The sequence below is a fragment of the Ischnura elegans genome, chromosome 5, assembly GCF_921293095.1.
Source record: "Ischnura elegans chromosome 5, ioIscEleg1.1, whole genome shotgun sequence".
Lineage (NCBI taxonomy): Eukaryota > Metazoa > Arthropoda > Insecta > Odonata > Coenagrionidae > Ischnura > Ischnura elegans.
Genome location: NC_060250.1, coordinates 96,624,896 through 96,643,370, shown reverse-complemented (window position 1 = coordinate 96,643,370; position 18,475 = coordinate 96,624,896). Strand labels below are relative to the sequence as shown.

The 18,475-nt window shown below is 41.1% G+C and overlaps 1 protein-coding gene across 2 annotated transcripts in view; it reads left to right on the top strand.

Moving 5' to 3' along the window:
- Positions 1-9,305: 9,305 nt before the first annotated feature.
- LOC124159294 (SPARC-related modular calcium-binding protein 2) overlaps positions 9,306-18,475 on the top strand; it is a 265,265-nt gene continuing 256,095 nt past the window's right edge. For both annotated transcript variants that reach the window (XM_046535014.1, XM_046535013.1), the window contains exon 1: positions 9,306-10,925. In XM_046535014.1, coding sequence (XP_046390970.1) covers positions 10,824-10,925 — 102 coding nt within the window. In that variant the 5' untranslated portion in view covers positions 9,306-10,823. The remainder of the gene's footprint in view (positions 10,926-18,475) is intronic.

Below are 18,475 nucleotides of genomic sequence, written 5' to 3'. Positions count from 1 at the left end.
TGCCCACTAGGCTACCACATTCCCCATGTATGGCCGATGAGCGAGGGTTAGGGGTTCACCAAGGGGTCTCAAATTCTTAGGCATTATATTTGATCAGTTCCACAGCTTTTTTCATTGGGCCAGATGGATTTGATAAAACATCGATTTTTCCGATCCACCCTATGTGCTCGTCGGCTTGGAATTCACTGTCATATCTTTTACTTAGCGGTTGGCAATCTGGCTCTGAGAATCGTATTATACTCTGTAACAAACTGATAAAGTGAGAATTACGTGTTGGAGTCTCACTTCAATTTTCATCCTTCATTCACAATGAATTCAGAATTTGAGGCTTGGGATTTTTATTTTTATTTGATCGGCGGGTAGATTTGCCACCTCGTTGGTCATAGCGATGACCATGCTGTCTCCAAAGGCGTAGATGAGAGGAGATGAAGGGCCCCAGGTCCATCACTAATAACGTATGTTTTCGATGAATTGCATTCTGAATTTTATCCTGCTGGGTTGTCCCATGCACCTGACATCTTATACTCACCCCTCTGGTTGCTAATATCAGGAGTACCTCCATGTACACTAGGGCGGATCGGAAAAATCGATTTTTTTTCAAATCCATCTGGCCCAATGAAAAAAAAGTTGTGGGACCGATCAAAAATAAGTCCTGATAATTTTGAGACCTCTAGGTGAAGGGTCAAAATTCGAAAAATATAATATTTTATGGTTATTTTCTATAGATTTTGCCGAGTTACTGCCCTGGAAAAATTTCATGCATTTTGAAGTATCTGCCACGGTTTAGCCACAAAATGCCTAATATGAGTCCGTGTCCGCGAAGAAAATATTCCAATGCCCACGCAGCGTCGCGGATACAAGAGCGGCAGGCCGATCCCGTCCCCTCCCCGCTCGCTTCTCCCCCTCCAACGCCACGAATGCAGAAAAATTCATCCCGAGTGTGCTGCTAGGAGGGCGTTCATCTTTGATAATATAAATCGGAAGATGGTAGAAGGTAAAAAAGGATGCGCAGTGAGGCGACTTGTCCCTTATTTGGCACTTCGTCCGCGTTTAAAAAATCGATGTTACCAACTTTTAGAGAAGTGATGAAATATTTTTAGATCCAAGAACGCAGGAAAGGAGCCCACGGCCTAAGAAGAGGCCTCTCGAGTGGCTATAAAGGTGTGCGAACTGTGGTGACGCGCTTCTCTTCCATTATGTGTGTGACTAAATGGATTTAGCGGTACCACATGAAGTACTAAAACTTACGGAAAATGCGAATATGCCAAAAGTAGGGTTTTATTGAAGTACAAAACTCAAACACTTTTAAAGAAACATTTGAAATTATGCGATATTTTTGCGTGTTAGTGTAAGGAGGAGCATAAGGTTCCCTCTAATGAATAATTATTTTGACTGATGAGAGATTTTCCTGTGGGTACATAGAAAATATTTTGACAACTTCAAGTGACTTGCCTCTGAAGATGAAAAGCATAGTATGCGAGCATTTTTCTTAATGTGGAGAGAAAAAAAGTGACTATGGCGGGAATTATATAACCCTAAGGTTTGTGGACAGACATGCTATTCACTACAGCACTACTTCAATTAATGTATGTCATGCTCTTGTATGACAAAACTCCGATCAGTCTCTTTCTTATTATTTCCGATGAAACGTTCACGAGCATATAAGAACCGAAACAACAAGTTTTCTCAGGCAATCCAACGTATTTATATTCTCAGAAAGCAGTACTCCCACGATAAAATAATACGCTTGCCAGACAAAAGCTTCGCGGTTCATTCAAATCCAAACCCACTTTTAATCCCATCTATTGAATTACGTAGAACGACAAGACGAGTAAAACAACACACAGGTTGTATGCCAAGCATCTGGATAACATTTAATCTAATTGGGATCAAAAATATAACCTAATTATGGTGTATAGCTGTAATTAAATCACGAAGCGTTCTCTCATCAATTCTTTCGCCAAGTCGCTAGAGCGACTTTACTGTCGTCACTAGCGATATTCGCTCTTGGCGAATGTTTACATTCGCTATATGCTCGCCAGACAGAACGAGCATACCTTTTTCGTCTCCAGAGGGACGAAGCGAAGCTTTTCTGGCGAAATAGCTAGCGAATGAAAATGAGAATACGAATTCATTCACCGTTCGCCAATATATTCGACAAATCGCGTTGGCTATAGCCAAAAAGAACCAGAATCAGGCCCCAGATTTGGCTACGAGCGAACAACTTTTGTCGTTTTGAGCTCACTTTGAAAGATCCATTTGGCGTTTTGATTAAGGCTCGTGGCTATATATATCCATGATTCATCACCACTTACGATGTTGTGAACGTGCTTTAATGCTCCTGAGTTGAATCGTTGTAGACAATTTCGACACCATTTGATTCGAGCAGCTTTCTTTTCTTCTGTGAGAATGTGCGGTATCCAGCGGGAAAACAATTTTTTAACACCTAACTCTTCGTGTAAGATATTTTGAACTGAGGTCCCTGAGATGTTCAATGATGCCTGAATCTCACGGTATGTAAAATGAAGATCTTCCATAATCATGTTACGTACAGCATCCACGTTTTCTTGTGTGACGGCGGTTTTTGATCGCCCTTCACGCGGTTCGTCACTGATGCTAGAGCGTCCTCGCTGAAACTGCATACCAGCGATAAACGGTTTTCTTTCATCTACATCTACAAATTACCCTGCGAGCCACCTCTAGGGTGTTTGGCAGGGGGTGATCAATCACCAGCATGCAGCATGCATTTGGACTCCCACATGCACACCACACCGTCCAAGAAACGTCCCGTATAATAACAAACTATACTACTATATGCTGTTAGAAATAGAATATAGAATAGAAATTCAGAAACATGCAGTAAGTTTTACATAGGTTAGTAGGCTACACTACAAGTCATGCAATCTATTTACGCGTTATATTGCTGCCGTTATAATCTCTTATTGATCGTGGAAAAAATGACATTCGGAATCTGTCTGTTCTGCAATCTATCTCTCTTATTTTATTTATATGATCTGATCTTCCGTAGTACGTCGGCGTCCGCAAGATATGGTTAACTTCGTCAGAAAAGACACTGCTCTTGAATTTATCTAAAAGGTTTAGTCTATTTTTCAATCTACGGTCCGACAGAGATTCCCATCCGAGTTTATGTAAGAGGTCAGTTACACTAACAAGACTATCGTAACGACCTTTCACATACCTGGCAGCTCTTCTTTGCACGCGTTCTAACTCTGTTATTAAGCCTTTTTCATGAGGGTCCCAAACACTGGCAGCGTATTCCAAATGTGGTCTAACGAGGGAAAAGTAGCTAATTTCTCTCACTTTGTCGTCGCACTTTCCTAATATTCTTTTAACAAAACCCATTTTACGATTAGCTTGACCGGTTATTTCTCGAATATGTTTATTCCACGATAGATCATTATTGAGTCTAACCCCTAGATATTTCACAGATTCAACTGCCTTTAACTGCGTGCCCCGAATGACATAGTTACGCTGTAGGGAGTTATTCTTCTTCCAGAAATTCATTACGACGCATTTTTCCAAATTTAATTCTAACTGCCAAGCATCGCACCAAGCTTGGATAGCAGCAAGGTCATTCGTTAGTTCATCTATATCTTTGCTGGAACGAATTTCTCTGTAAACTACAGCGTCGTCTGCAAATAATCGTAACTTACTCTGCACTACTTCGCCAATGTCGTTTATATAAAGAAGGAATAGGAGTGGGCCAATGACACTACCCTGAGGAACGCCAGAAGTCACTCTAACCTCATTGGAGACTAATCTAACCTCATCTTTGATGGTGCTTCTTCGCCAAAAACAACAAAAAGTTCAGTAACGCATTCTTGCTTGGTGATGCTTCGTCGAAAGTTGTAGAAAATTATGGCGCGGTATTGTTCATGACTTAATTCCATTTCGTACAGCGACTTGGGAACTTTGACACGCCACCGTTTAAAAAACTATCATGCCGATCTTAATGAAACTTTGAATGGGCATTAACCAACTCAAAACGTTGTTTATAAACACCATTTATAGTTGCTAGGTGATAAGGAACGTTCGACACTTAAAAGGCTACCCTCGTATGATCGAATGTATTTTGCTGTTTCTCCTGCTGTGGTGACCCTCAATCATAAAACTATTTTTGTTGCTACTTTCTAATATCGCCGAAACAATGTATTCAGATGGGCTTAGGTGATCGTTGCCAGTTTTTCGATACCCAAAAGAGTCATGACCAAAAGATGGAGATCCTCAAGTCGTAGGGTAGAAGCCGCATGCGATGGTATCACGTGGAAAACACGGTAGAAAGCTCAGCGTAAAAAAATTGCGGAGATTTTCGATTTCTGAGCATGCGACCAAATTGGAGAGGTTGGGATAAGAGGAGGGTCTTTCTTATAACTGTGGACATTTGTGGGTGGAAGGCAGCTCTTTCAGTGGCTTAATGGGATTTTCACTTGGAAAGCAATTGATTCCTTTAATTTTAACGCAACACACGAATATATAATCGAATCACTCAGGAATTATTCTTCGGATGGGCGTATTTCGTACCCTCATTTATTTCTCGTGAGGAGAGGTGAAAGCACTCGGGGCACATGCAATTTGAGCCAAATGATTGATTCGGGTGCTCGCGCGGTATCTTTATCCGATCCACTCATTCAAATCACCTAAGAGACTGCTGGTAGAAATGGCTATAATTTTTTCCTTAATTTCCAATATACGTCAATCTTTATTCCATGCTATGTTAATCTTTGTTCCATCCAGGAGTGGCGTAACTAGGAATATGCTTTTGGAGGGATGGGGGAGCTTGGGAGGGTGACCCCTCCAGGCAACGGGGGGGTCCGGGAAAATTTTTGAAAAATGACATGCCTGGAAATACATTTCACATCATTTTATCTCATGAAATTTAACATAAATCAGATGCAATCACTAAATGTCAAAACTAGACAATAGCTTTAATTATTTTTTGTTTCTCTGAGGCTTGGGAGGGGGGGGATCTATCCCTCTCATCCCCCCATAGTTACGCCACTGCCATCCAGCAATAACTGTTTACGCAGCATTTTAATCACCTTCTAATTATTTAATAAAATCCTGCACACTCTACTTTTTGTATTTATTCTTTAGCTTATGGTCAGTTCTCATAAACATGCGCTCTCATTGGTACAGATATAACGTAGTTTCCACTTTTGATATGGAAAATCTCTGCGGAAAATTATTGAAAAAATATTTTTGCTTGGTCTTTTCGTTGTTCTTCTTTGAACTTGATTAGTAACATTATTTCACCCATATACTTGTATACAATTATGCAGTTTCTAATATTTTAAACTATAATTTAGGTTAATTATTTATGCATAACTTTATCGACTTAATTTAGATAGTAACACTCTATGCCACTTCTACATTCAACGGCACCATCTCATCTTACGGCTTCTCGTCCACCTGCCGTTCATATCATAGTTCGATCGCTAGCATTTCACTATCGCATCTCATCGGAGGTCTTCTGCCTTATATTTATTTCGTTGCCTTCCTTTGCTCCCTCAATGGATTCCACCCACTTATAGATCTCGACTTTAGTATGTCATTCCAGGGATTTTGGACTCCATCCTATGGTATGGCCCTATTTGTGACGCATCAATTTTCCGATGCTTTTGAGCGAAAAAAGGAGGCAAAAAATTACTAAAGCCTGAATCACACGATCATTTTTTTTCGTCGCGAAAGTAATCACTATCGAGATCACTTTTCCCGTCGCGAAAAGCAATCGCTCTTGTGATCATTATTCTGAATCACACGGTCACTCCCGCCGTCGCTTTTCGCATCATTTCCAATATCACAGCTCGTTGTCATAGGACCCACATCACGAAATTATATAGCGTGTTTGTTAATTTATGCCGTTCCCACATTTGTCAAACGTGGCGCTGCAATCACACCATTGGTCATGCTATCTGATTGGCTGATATGGGGTTTTAGTGACGGTTTTAGCGGTTTTAGCGACGGAAAAAGCGACCGGACGAGTGATGAAAAATAGCGATGGGAATCCACATCGCGATCGCCATCGCGAAAAACAATTGCCGCCGACGATCATTTTGCGCAGTGCTCGCGATAGTGATCACTTTCGCGACGAAAAAAATGATCGTGTGATTCAGGCTTAATATTGCGACTTTAAACTGTATGTAATGACATATATTTTCGTCTTGTGGAGAAAATGAAGTTTTTGCAAGAATGTTTCTGTGGTACGTACCGTTTCGGTTGCTTTTCTTTTTTTAATTCGTGACCAAGGCGCTGCTTTTACTGATTTAGCCCTATAAAATAATTGTTAACATCCTCGCGTAGATATTTTGACATTTCCTTAAGTACGGCCCGTGCAGATTTTTATCCCTGAGGAATTCATTGGGAGGAGGATGGAGAACGCCAGAGTATACTTGTAATGTCAGTAATAAACAGCATGTGTTCTTTGTAACTGACATCAGTGGCGGATCCAGCATAGAAATAGGAGGGGGGCATGGGGGTTAACCTCCCAGCAGTAATGGGGGTCCGAATAAAATTACCATTTTATCTAGTATAAATTGGATTCCCAAGTTCAAACTGCACTTTCCCCGAAATTGGAGGTTACAGTCGTAAGTGAACATGTGAGAACAAAAGTGAAAATGGCGAATGCTTTCTTTATAGTACTATCTTTTGAGCGAAAAGTTTTCATGCCCATTTCTCGTGAGTGCCTTAGGGAAGAATAACAATCCCAATATGCCTTTGAGGCTCCAAGTGTTAGTGCAGGCTTGCAGCATAATTCTCTCACTATTCGCGGAATTTTGCGAAAGGCGAGAAAATTATGGAATTTTGTGGAAATCGTGGAATTATCTTTACCTTATGACGTATATTCATACGTCGACATAAGCGGAAAAAGAAAATTTCACTTTTTCTCACTAACCAGCGCTAATGATCTGTGAGACCAAGAACTAGTGAAAGTTTTTGTCTTAAAGCATGGGATTTTCATTTCTCCCAGTCATTAGATACAGCTTCTTGCAGAAAAGGTAGAAAATAAGTTGAATGATGCGGCATATGCAATAGCTTACGGATTCGTGATATGCCTACCCAAGGGGATCGTAGGTTGTCGATTGGTTGGTTTTCCCATAGCGTTTTGATGTACAGCATGTACAACATGATCTTTTGTAAGTGCAGATGATATTAGGGAAATCAAACCTTTGTAATTAACGTGGTTTGGCAGGGTAGACATTCAAAATAACCTATTAGATTTTTTGCCTTAAAACGTTTATGTTTATTCGCAAATATATCGTGACAGTTACTTTGACCGCCATCAAGTCACTTAGCCTCTCTGAGTAATCAGTACGAATCAGCACTTTTTTTGGGACCTTGACTTCTGTGTTCAAAAAGTTGCTATTGATTATATTCGTTGAAGTAAGTTTATTTGAAAATCATAATATGTCCATACAATGAGAGAAAAATTAACAATCTTATTCATAACTTTTATTTATTTATTTATTTAGTCCAAAAACAGCACGAGGCCAATTACAGAGGACTACAATAACAGGAGAAATAATTACATAACATTAAGCAACGTAAACAACAAAAACAAAAAATATTCAACAGTATTTACAAATAATAACAAAGAATTGTCATCAGGTGGTGCGAGGAATAGGGGGAAAATTACGATAGTGATGGTGCAAGTTGGGTGAGGGATGAAAAAAAGGATCAAAATTTGGAACACATTTGGCATATGAGTTAATGGAAGAAGGAAGTCTGAATAGAAAAGAACGTTTAGAAACAGAAAGGTTCTTTTCTATTCAGACTTCCTTCTTCCATTAACTCATATGCCAAATGTGTTCCAAATTTTGATCCTTTTTTTCATCCCTCACCCAACTTGCACCATCACTATCGTAATTTTCCCCCTATTCCTCGCAATTCTCAATATATTGACTGTATATCCTGATCTCAACATAGTTCATCCATCTCGTAGATTGGAATGTGTGGACGCTGGAGTGAAATAGATGGGGAGAAAAACAAGTAATTCAGTTATCGACATCTTTTTTTTATAGAGAAAAAAAAAACTGCTTGACGGCACGTGACAAAATTCGATTGCGCTGGTGAACCAAGGGGTTCTGAAGTCTTAAATGAGAGTATGAATGATTGGAAATCTTCAAAGAACGGGTTAAAGAATGACCTCTACGATTAGGAGTGAGGGTTATGCGGAATAATTCTGATTTCTGTCACCTGCTAAACCCTTAGTTGACAGATTCCTTTTGTTCTTCAATAATATCAGCTTTCTCTACATTTAACGAACACTGTCAATAACTAATCTGAAAAGAAATTGAAAATTTAGCCCTAATTTCAAGAACCTCAAAATGATTAGTAGCAGACGTAACTTAGTGGAAATCCTTTATCGTAGGAGTCGAAGGAATAAAAACTAAACTTTTTCATACAGTGATTTATTTTGTTCAACCACGGTTTCGTTTTCAAGGTGAATAGTAGAGGTAAATTGACCATTATCTATGTTACGTTAAGAATGGAGTACAATTGAAGAATTTATTCATTGAAGCAATATGGAACTTAATTATCAATTTCCTGTAGAGGCTTGCCTTAGTTGCGTTGCTGGCGCACTTAATATAATTAATGGTAGCGGGCGTAACTTGCTAGAAATTCTTTATCGTAGGAGTTCAGCTCCTACTTCAAGAACCTCGTTTAAATTATCGGAGATATTTACGATGATTAGGCATTCATTTTTCATTCTTAGGGTCTTTAAGTCGTATTTAACCCCGAGATTCTGCGGCGCCTATTAGCATTAGTGGAGTGTACCGAAGCTTTCTTCATTAAACCGCTGTTACAGAAGGGGGCTGAGGAATCTCCTTTAATTCTTTTCTTAATGGGGTTCTTTAATTCACCTATATTTTGGTTGAATTAAACAACCTGCCCATCGCTTAAAACAGAACCTGTCAATTTTCCAATATGAATGCTAACAAAACGCTGTTAGTTAGAGGGCGACTTCACTCGGCAATTGAAGTAAATTTTTTTTCTGGTTTTCGCTATCCAGCGGTCGCCACAGTTTAGGAAACGAGATGGGCCAAAAAAATTAAATATGTCCATTAAAGCGACGAAATCGTCAAGACTGGCAGCACTGACTTTTGAGTTTCCCCCTTTCCAATCCTCTTCTCGCTCAGTCAGTTGCCTTCCACGAGGAGAGTATAGCGGGAGGGGAAGGGAAGGAGAGAGAGGGGGGCGTGGCGGATGGAGGTGGAGGGGGAGAGAGAGTAGGGGATGGAGGGAAGCGGGGGTTTCCTGCCTCCTCCGTCGGTTTGCTGGCGGGGGCAGTGCCGCGACCGAAGGCGGATAGAGCGCTCGCTCACTACGGACGCCGCTAACACAGGAGTTCTACGGGTCGGCGCTCAACTTCCTCCATCACTTAATAGCACTCCGTGCCCAGCACCGGCCGCTTTCGTTTCGTTACCCGTGCCGAAGGCAAAAGGGCCTTCCATCTTCGCCGCGAAGGGCATTCCTTCTCCCTCCGGCGGCGCAGTGCCTCGCAACGCTGTGTCGTCCCGCTGGCTGGCGAGGGCTAAGACCGGCGGGGAACGTTAACTTGTGCTGGGTTCCATCCCCCAATAGAATGAAAAGTGTGACCGTAGTGGCTGCTGGTGTCAGTGAGTGAATGTGTTTTTGATCTGTCAAGAGGAACATACCAACACTCCTTTGTGGGAGACGAGACGGCTTTGGTGAACGCAGTCGAGAAAAACTGTCAACCATCTCTCTTAACTTATTTCCATCCATTTTTATCCTGTCATTTGTTTATCTAAACTCCTTTTGCATATCAATTGGCGCAAGTAACTCGCTTATTTATTTTATTTCGTTTTCCAATTCGATGATATTTTAACGATCGGGTGTTTCTGGGGAGATATTCCTTCAAATCACTTGCCGTACCATTGGACGCTTGCAAGAGTGATTGATTGTGGAGGAAGGGTCAAACTTGATTCGAGGAAGAAGAAGCAGCAGCGCTGGTGGTGCGTGTTGTGCTTCTTTCGTCTTGCTCCCTCATCATCGGTCCACTCTGGTTGTAACGGTTCGTCTCTTCCGATATTCCATCTCCTTACCGGTTACCCCGTTTCTTTCTTGCCCCGGAGTGGACGCCGCTATGCCGGGTTAGTTGTCGGAATCCTGAATCTTCAACCTCCTCTGGGAACGCAGATGAGGACCCGAGTTAATCCTTGTGTTTGCGTGTATTACTATATTACTGTTCGGAGAACTGGACGTGCTTGAATTTTTTTATGAGACTGGACTTAAAATTTTTTAGCGTGGACCATACGTGGAGGGAAGAGGACAGCAATTCTTCAAATACGTGCTGGTCACGACTGATCTTTGAGGTTGGGAGTGTATGAAATTTGGTTGCCGGTAAGGATCACCTTTGAGCTCGAGGAGGCGTCCGACCATCACCGCCGGCCCTCCTTTGGTCCCCGGGAGAGATCAGCTTGACGGCCGGCACTTGGACGAGGAAGCTCGCCGTGATCTACCACGAGAAACCTCGCCGCGCCCGCCGCCGGGTGCGTGCTCTGCCACGGGCGGACCTCCCGGTAGGGTGTTGTGAATGGGCACGCGTCGAGAGGGGCGTCGCGGCGACCGCCCGTCCCTGTAGGGATTCGATCGCCTGAATCGCAGGGTGCAGGGTCCCTCCCCCTTGCGTTTCCCCCCTCCAAATCTTCCCTCTCTTCGATCAACTGCAGCCAAAGTCAGCTGCCAGCTGCGGGACACTCAGTGACAATCAATCCCTGTTGATCTGCGAAGGAAGCTGGAATATTAAGACTCGGAACTGTTTAGCGCGCGCAGTCGCTGCCATGGCTCCTTCGCATGTCGACTGCCCTCTGTCCGGAAAGGCCTCCGCCGTCCTCGCCGTCGCATTCTTGGTGGTAGTGGGGTCCTTCGCGCAGGAACTATCGGTGAGTGTATGCTAATGTGGCAATATATCTCTCTCGGGCCCAGTGTTTCGACAATTGGTTTAAATTAAGCGTTTTGCCCATTTTATTTATGAATGTAATCTCACTATAAATCCAATCACAGCTGTAACACGGGGATTGGGTTGGTGTGGTAGCTGTGGTGTTGGCTTCACACCCCTTGGACTCTGGTTCAAATCCTGGCGGTGACCAACAATTTTCCCTATCCCAACAATTTTTCCAATCCCTACTTGAATTTTGTGTGGAGGACATTTCAAGCACCAGCTCCGTTCGTCGGATGGGGCGTTTGGCCGTGATCCCCTTGGCGCCTTTCGTTATAAGTAGGCTCATGCCGATGCCGCGTTTCTCTCCATCCTTCCTTACCTGCCCCTCCCTCATGTGGCAAATGAGCTCAGCTGTCGGTCGTCACCTCCAAATACCATACCAGTTACAAAATCCAATCCCTGAGAGGAATATTGTAATATATCACATCCCACGTGGTTTACGATCCTGCGACTTTCGGCTTGGCTGGCAAGGACATTACCCTTCTTCCATAAGAGCCAGAGATACTAACGCCGCTTCATTATCCCCCCTATACTGGCAAAGTAATTATTCACCTCGATATTTCGTCAAGAGAGTGGTGAAATTGTCATCTCATCCAGTTGGTCAATCACTTACACCTAACTCGTGCTATTCACGAAATGATGACGTGACCCTCAAGTATTTGTTTTGGAAGAGCAAGCGAATATTGCTGCAGGAGGGGTGATTATGTGTTAGACAGTGGGGTAGCCAGGAATTTCGTTCGGGGGGGTCCAAAGCCAGGCTCGAAAATTTTTGAAAAACAGGGTACTAAGTACAGGGTTTTACATTAATTTTAACACTTTTCATTATCGAAACAACATCATTTGTCAAATAAATATTTTGTAAATTTATGATTTTTCAATAATTTGTTTTCTTTTAAGAGCGAAGGAAATTGTAATTTTTTATTTCGGGGGGGGTGGGGTTCCGAACTCCCGTACCTCCCCCCTCGCTAAGCCTCTGGTGTGAGACGATAGAATTATGCGAATGGTCATGGTGAATGCTATTTTGTTTGAGGGACGTTTTCGTTATCTTTTATAGTTAATTTTTGAAAACGAGAAAAAATTAAAGTATGCGGGCTTAATTAAAATTATTTACCTCGGTTATCCCTGAGTGCTAAATATTTTTTTAACTAAATTTTTATATCTGAATTTTCCTATCTGACAAATAAGATGTCGTCGAGCTGTACGTATTCGTTTGCGACCGCTGGTATCGTGCGTTGCGCGTTAGATTCTTGCTCCTCACGATTCGTCGCGTGTTTACCCCTACTTCAATAAAGTTTCCCTCCGTTCGTGAGCTAACCGTTTTCTTTGGTGGGAGCATTAATAGAATGAGTTGTTGAGATTGATGTTGCAGGGCCGTTATTACGGAATCAACTTCTAACTTAATATGTCATATAAAGTTTCTCATTTCCTACCTGATCACTTGAAGTATTCAACGGAGACTGTGAATGGGATAATAAGCATTCATCCAGACTGGAATATGGAATGTTTCACGGAATAAAAATGTACGATAGCCAAGGGAATTAAGTTGCCTTATGCAACGCGTTTTCCTACCCTCCGAAAAAAATGTGCTAAAAAGAATCCAAAATTAATTTAATTGGAGCATACTCTCAGGGTTAGTTTTTTTATCTCCTCTGCTTAAGATTTGGGGTCCTATATAGTCACCTTCCGTGATTATGTTTCGTTGGTTTTACTCAGGAATATATTTTTATGCTGAAGGTCGTGCGGGAGCTCCTCGTGCATATATTATGTTCTGGCTGGATTGGAAATGCGTCATATTTGTATGCATCGCGTATTTTTTTTAGGTTCCCCAATGAACTATAGATACAGTGGATGCGCTTTCGGGAAGGCGTGACCTCATCAACATATACTACGTGTCCCAGGATCATATAGCGCGTTATTCAAATGTTTCTGTATTGCCATTTCCTGAACACTTAAAACTTTTCTTCATAATGACCATATAGACTTTTTCCGCCTAGCAGTCAAATTTCAGAATATTTTTTGAACTTTTAGCATCGTTAGCAGGACCTGGGGCAGGTGGGAGACATTCATATTCGAATGATTTCCTAAGAGCGTAATGCAAGATGTTTTTAGTAATTTCAGCCACTGTGAAAGCATCATTTTTTAAATAGATATATGGGTAATGATTAAAAAAATGCTTCGTCGAATATCATCACGGTGATTTGTAGAATTCAACTCGATACACGCTGCTTACCTTTTGGTATTTAATGAAATGAAGATAGATATGTACTCGTGACATAGTGTGTACTACTCTGCAGGTGATAATGACTTTTCAGTTTGTAATATTTATAAATAATCAATTTTCTAAATGCGATAAAGTTAATATTGCCATTGAGAAGCGTCTTAAAAAGTAAATGATTGTATTAATTGATTTCGCTAAATTAATTTTTGGAAACTTTAGATTGTTTTAGGTATGCCAAGGAAAATCTTCTTAAGAAAACGATAGCGGCCATAATGACTTTTTTACTGCTATAAAGAAGCAGAGTTACTATATTTCTGCGTTATAAGTTCTCAATGTTTTTCTTACGTTGAGTACGCTACTACAGCTGGATGTTGGGTTTTCCGTGGATCAGCGGTTATTTGTTTGCCTGAAAGAGAAGGGGGTACGATTAGTTAGATTCTGATCGTGGTATGCTCATACGTAATCAATCTAATGTTGATAGTTGACCTCGTTATGTGCCCAATTACAATACTCGTAGCAAATTGTTGAAGAACCTGTTTGAATAGCCGTAGTCGCTGCTAAAGGAGAGATTCTGATTTGTAATAATTACACTGCATATTTAATTAATTGCTAACGCTTTCGAATATTGTTTTTTACGCCGTGATTTTTTTTACTGATGCACGATGAGATGAAAATTAATGAAGCATTTATCCCTATTTTAGTGTGGGTTCACCTCTGAAATACGCACTGATTATAAGTTAGAATTTGGCTGTGATGATCATTGTATAGATATTATCAATTATAAAACTAAAGGAATGCATACTAAAAAAAAGAATCGGTTAAGGGAAAAACAGTTTTACGGGGAACTTTTTTTGTCTTTCTTTGCCATGTTTTGGAAACTAGTTTCAGGGCCTTAGTAGCGGTCATAATGACTTTTTTTACTGCAATAAAGAAGCAGAGTTAATATATTTCTGCGTTCATTTCCCTGGTTGTCTTTTCCAAGGTTACTTCTGATTATGCCTCGTAATTTTTCCAGAAATTAAAAATTTTAATCGTAAAAGATCCCCTCGGGAAGTAAAATTTCAAGTTAATTTATTTTTAGACACTACTGTCTCGGTGCTTTAATACTTACAATCATACATTTCTTTCTTCTTATTAAAATTTGGGGGATTTTTTTCGAAATTTTTAAATGATCTAAAATATTTGTTACGTATTGCTAGCTTCTAGTTAGTCCCGCTGAGATGAAGTTCTTCGAAACTGCGATTAATGATTTGCATTGGAGATATTTAAAAAAAATCCGTCGGATTTGAAAAGCCATCTCTATAACGAAATTGTTCGTTGAGAAGGCGTTTTTTGAACAGGGCCAATGTATATCTATACATAAAATACGGCTGGCCTACTAAAACTTTGAAGTCTGTGATGCGGTGGGTATTCATTGCAATTCCCGCATTATCATATTATTATCTCCAAATCTTCTTGAAGTCTCAGGAATCAAGAATATCGCACTAGTAGCATGAACTAAGCACAAATAAGTAGATATAATGTGCTAAGCATGTCTCTGTAATTAATATAGGAATCAGCGCATCGATCAAGTCTGGAATCGAATGGAATTGCCATTAATAATGACCCTGTGATTGCTATAATGATTTTTGCCATTTTATGAGAGCACAAGTATGCCCTTGCATTCACAAAATTTTGGTAAGAAGCAGATCAACGGAAGTCCCGCGAATTTCTCTGTCACATCACGTTAATGCACTTCTCCTGTTATGGATCATTGAGATATGAATCTACCTTCTGAAATATCGCATCTCTCTCAGTTGACGCTGTTCCTTCAAACATATGTGCGTTCCTTGCTGGATCGCGAAGAAAGGACCTCGAGTGGCATTGCTGCAGAAGATCTTGGCCCTCAAGAGAGAGAAAGAGAGAAAGAAAAAGATCTTTGGAGGAACCAAAAGACTCTCCTCGGTGGTCGAGGAGGAAGACTGTGGGAATGCTCCCCCTCCACTACTACGGCTTTCCTTTCCTTTGACGCTCTTCATTTGGGCGGGACCCCGGAGGGAAAAGTATGGGGCGGTGGTGGGGCAGGGTTGGGCGGGCGTAGAATTTGGCTTCCCCATCCTCCGGGTCCGTATCCCCTCCACGGATTCTCCTCCCCTTTCCTTCCCTCCCGCTCCTGAGTGGAGAGGTGCCTTGGGGAGGAAGGGCCCAGGCAGCCTGGCTTGCCCACGGGGCGAGAAGTAGGGGAAGAGGGCTTTGCCTATAGCGGAGTGTCCACGGGCTTTTGACCGGCTCGCTCACAGGTGCTCCTTTCCTCTCTCTATCCGCGTCCCTCATGCTGCTGGTCCCCCGGTTGATCCTCTTTTCACCCGTGTTTTCTGCCCTTTCCTGGGCTTTCGGTGGTGTCCCGTGACCTTGGCTCTCACTACACAGAGACAGCGTGGCGCTCCTCCCTTCCCCTCACCGCGTCCAAGGCCCCCATCCCATCCTTTTATCTCCTCTCCCCCCCCACTCCTCCTCGTGCCTAACAGCGTCCCCATCTTCTCCTCCCGGTGTTGCCAGAACTCGGGACTTCTCTCATCTGGGTCCGTCGGTGTTTGTGTCTGTCGGGATTGCTAGTCAGGAGTCGACTATTGCGTTAATTTCCACATATTTGTGCATACAACAAATTCTGTAGGAGCTTCCTTCGAGGAGTTATGGGATGCTAAATAAATGCGATGGATCGCAGTATGCCTAGTTCATTTAATGTTTATTCTATTTGAATATATAGCATAAAAATTAGCGCTGAAATATTTCAGATTCGACGTTTACGTCTACGTTTCGTATGGAAGGAAAGCCGGTAATTTATCGTGTGAAGGTAATTTTCTGCAAGTATAAAAACCTATTGACTCATGGTAATTATAATATTTACAGTGAAGTAGCGCATGGAGCGGGTATTTAGCGGGAAAGAGGTTTTGAAAGGAGAGACTTGAGGTCATAGATAGAGTAGGCATGAATAGAGAATTGATGATGGAAATTCAATGCAGGGGAATAGGGGATCATATTATGTTGATTCTAAAATGCATCATGTTAAATTACGTTAGTTGGTTGAATATTTTTATACATGGAATACAATTTTTAAGTATTGTTTGTTACGATTCTTAATCTATAACGCAAATGCATCGATTATTGTATAAATGATAGTTGTTCAGCGAGTATTACCTGCAAATATCGGCCGTAATCAAAATCAAATTTTAATCCTGCAGAGGATAGCATATTAACAAATAGACTCATAAACCTGTAGAAAAATCCGCGTATTTAAATCTCTGCGTTACGCTTTTCTCCCGGAAGAATTATTTGTTCCTATTTTTACGTATTTATATTCTGAAATTTGATGTCACTAAATGCGATTTATTGTAGTTAATATACTTCAATAATTTTTTCCATCTATTTACGTATATAATATAAAAATTAGTGCTAAGACATTTAGCATTCGACATTTTCGTTTCATCTAAGGTATGAAAGGGAAGCGGGTAATTTTGTCGTACGAAGAAGAAAATTTTCTGCTCGTATTTTAAGTGCCGATCAACTCATGGCAGGAGATGGGGTAAACCTATGGATTTAATTATACTCAGAGGCCCTTCGAATACTATTGCTCAATCAGTGCCAGGAGATCATTTTTCTCGACTACATATTTTCAAAAATAATCTTGTACGTTAGCAATCTAAGGGTCGAGGAGAGATGTTATCGGCTCATATCGAACTTGGATTGCTGGTGTGTAAATGAGATAGCTTGGTACCTGCGTCAAGTGGAAACATTCATCTGCCGTCATTAAATTGGCATGCCGTGGCTTACAAATACAATCTATTTTTAGCAACTCAGTCTTTTTTGGGAAAATATGATGCCTACCTTTTCTATTCCTAATTTTTAAGAAGAATGCCTCGTCGCAGATTATTAGCATTTTCATCAAGAAGTATTCTTGCACATTTTAGTTGCTTCCAATACTGCCATTCACTTCTATTTTTGCTCAGGTACTATAGGCTGGCTAGTGTACCTCTGTTGTTGACCATTTGCTTGAACTTTGCGTTTATATGAGCTACCCCGCCCATACAGTGTCAATCACAGGTGCGACTCACCTCCGTTTGGACGGCTAGGCTGCTGGTCGGACAGCGCCCACGATTTCCATGGCTGAACTTCAGTGAAGTTGCTTCGCTTGTAAATTGATAGTTTCGTGATGTGAAATCACGAGTTTTCGATGTTTTAAATCTTATTATAGTAGATAACACTCTTAATGGCCCTATCTCGCTTTGTTCATTCATGTTGTTATTTTATCGTGGCATCACTGTGGTACTATGTTTTTATGTGGACTTACTGTGTGATATATGATGTGTGTAGAGGTTGTGGGAATAACGTATCGGGTCTCTGTGCGACAATTGTGATACATATCGGTTGTGTACAGTTTCGATTTTCCATGCATTTCAATGTTAACATTTAAGCTATTGCTTTCATAACTATGGTCATGATGTAATTGCCAATGGCATTTTAAGGTCTTTATTTGAAACATCTGATTTCCTGTTTCCTTATTTGGTTTTAATTTCTACATATACATATTACCTCAATATTATCACCATAGTGTCCATAAGCCGCCTCAATAGTCGTAGGGTGGGGTTGTTCGGACAAGAGCTGTTCATAAATAAAAAGGAAATACGAATACATCTATTCTTAATTGCTCAAGCAATATAAGCCTAGCACGTGGCCTCCGAGTCTTTAGCGTCCCCCAGCCTAATTCGTTTAAAATATATCTAACTCTTTCTGTACGCCCGCAGCAATTTTGGACGAATCACACAGCTTTCCTTTGTATTTTATTAAGTTCATGGATCCCATATGCTCGTTGCATATCCAAGGTGTGGACAGACGAGTGCGATATAGCACCTCTCTTTTACTTCTCCATCCGAAAATCTTATCATGACTTGATTGACAAACCTTAGCTTGTTCAGTACTGCGTCACAAATATTTCTTATTCATGTTTCCCACGGTAGGCTCGAAGTTTCGTAACTTTCAGATATTGCGCATTATCTGTCGCATTTATGTTAACACCATCCACAACATTACATGGGGATAATTGGACGACCTTCGCAAGAAATGTGCCGCCGTGCATTAGCTCAGAATAAGTTCTATTCCCCACTATTGGCTCCACATATGAACGTTGTTTAAATCCGATTATAATTTCAAAGTCTGGGTGGTCACTAATGTCGCGATAGATGACGGAGAGGTCATTAAATAAGAGCATTTTTCTGCTAATTGGAGGTCAAAGGTCA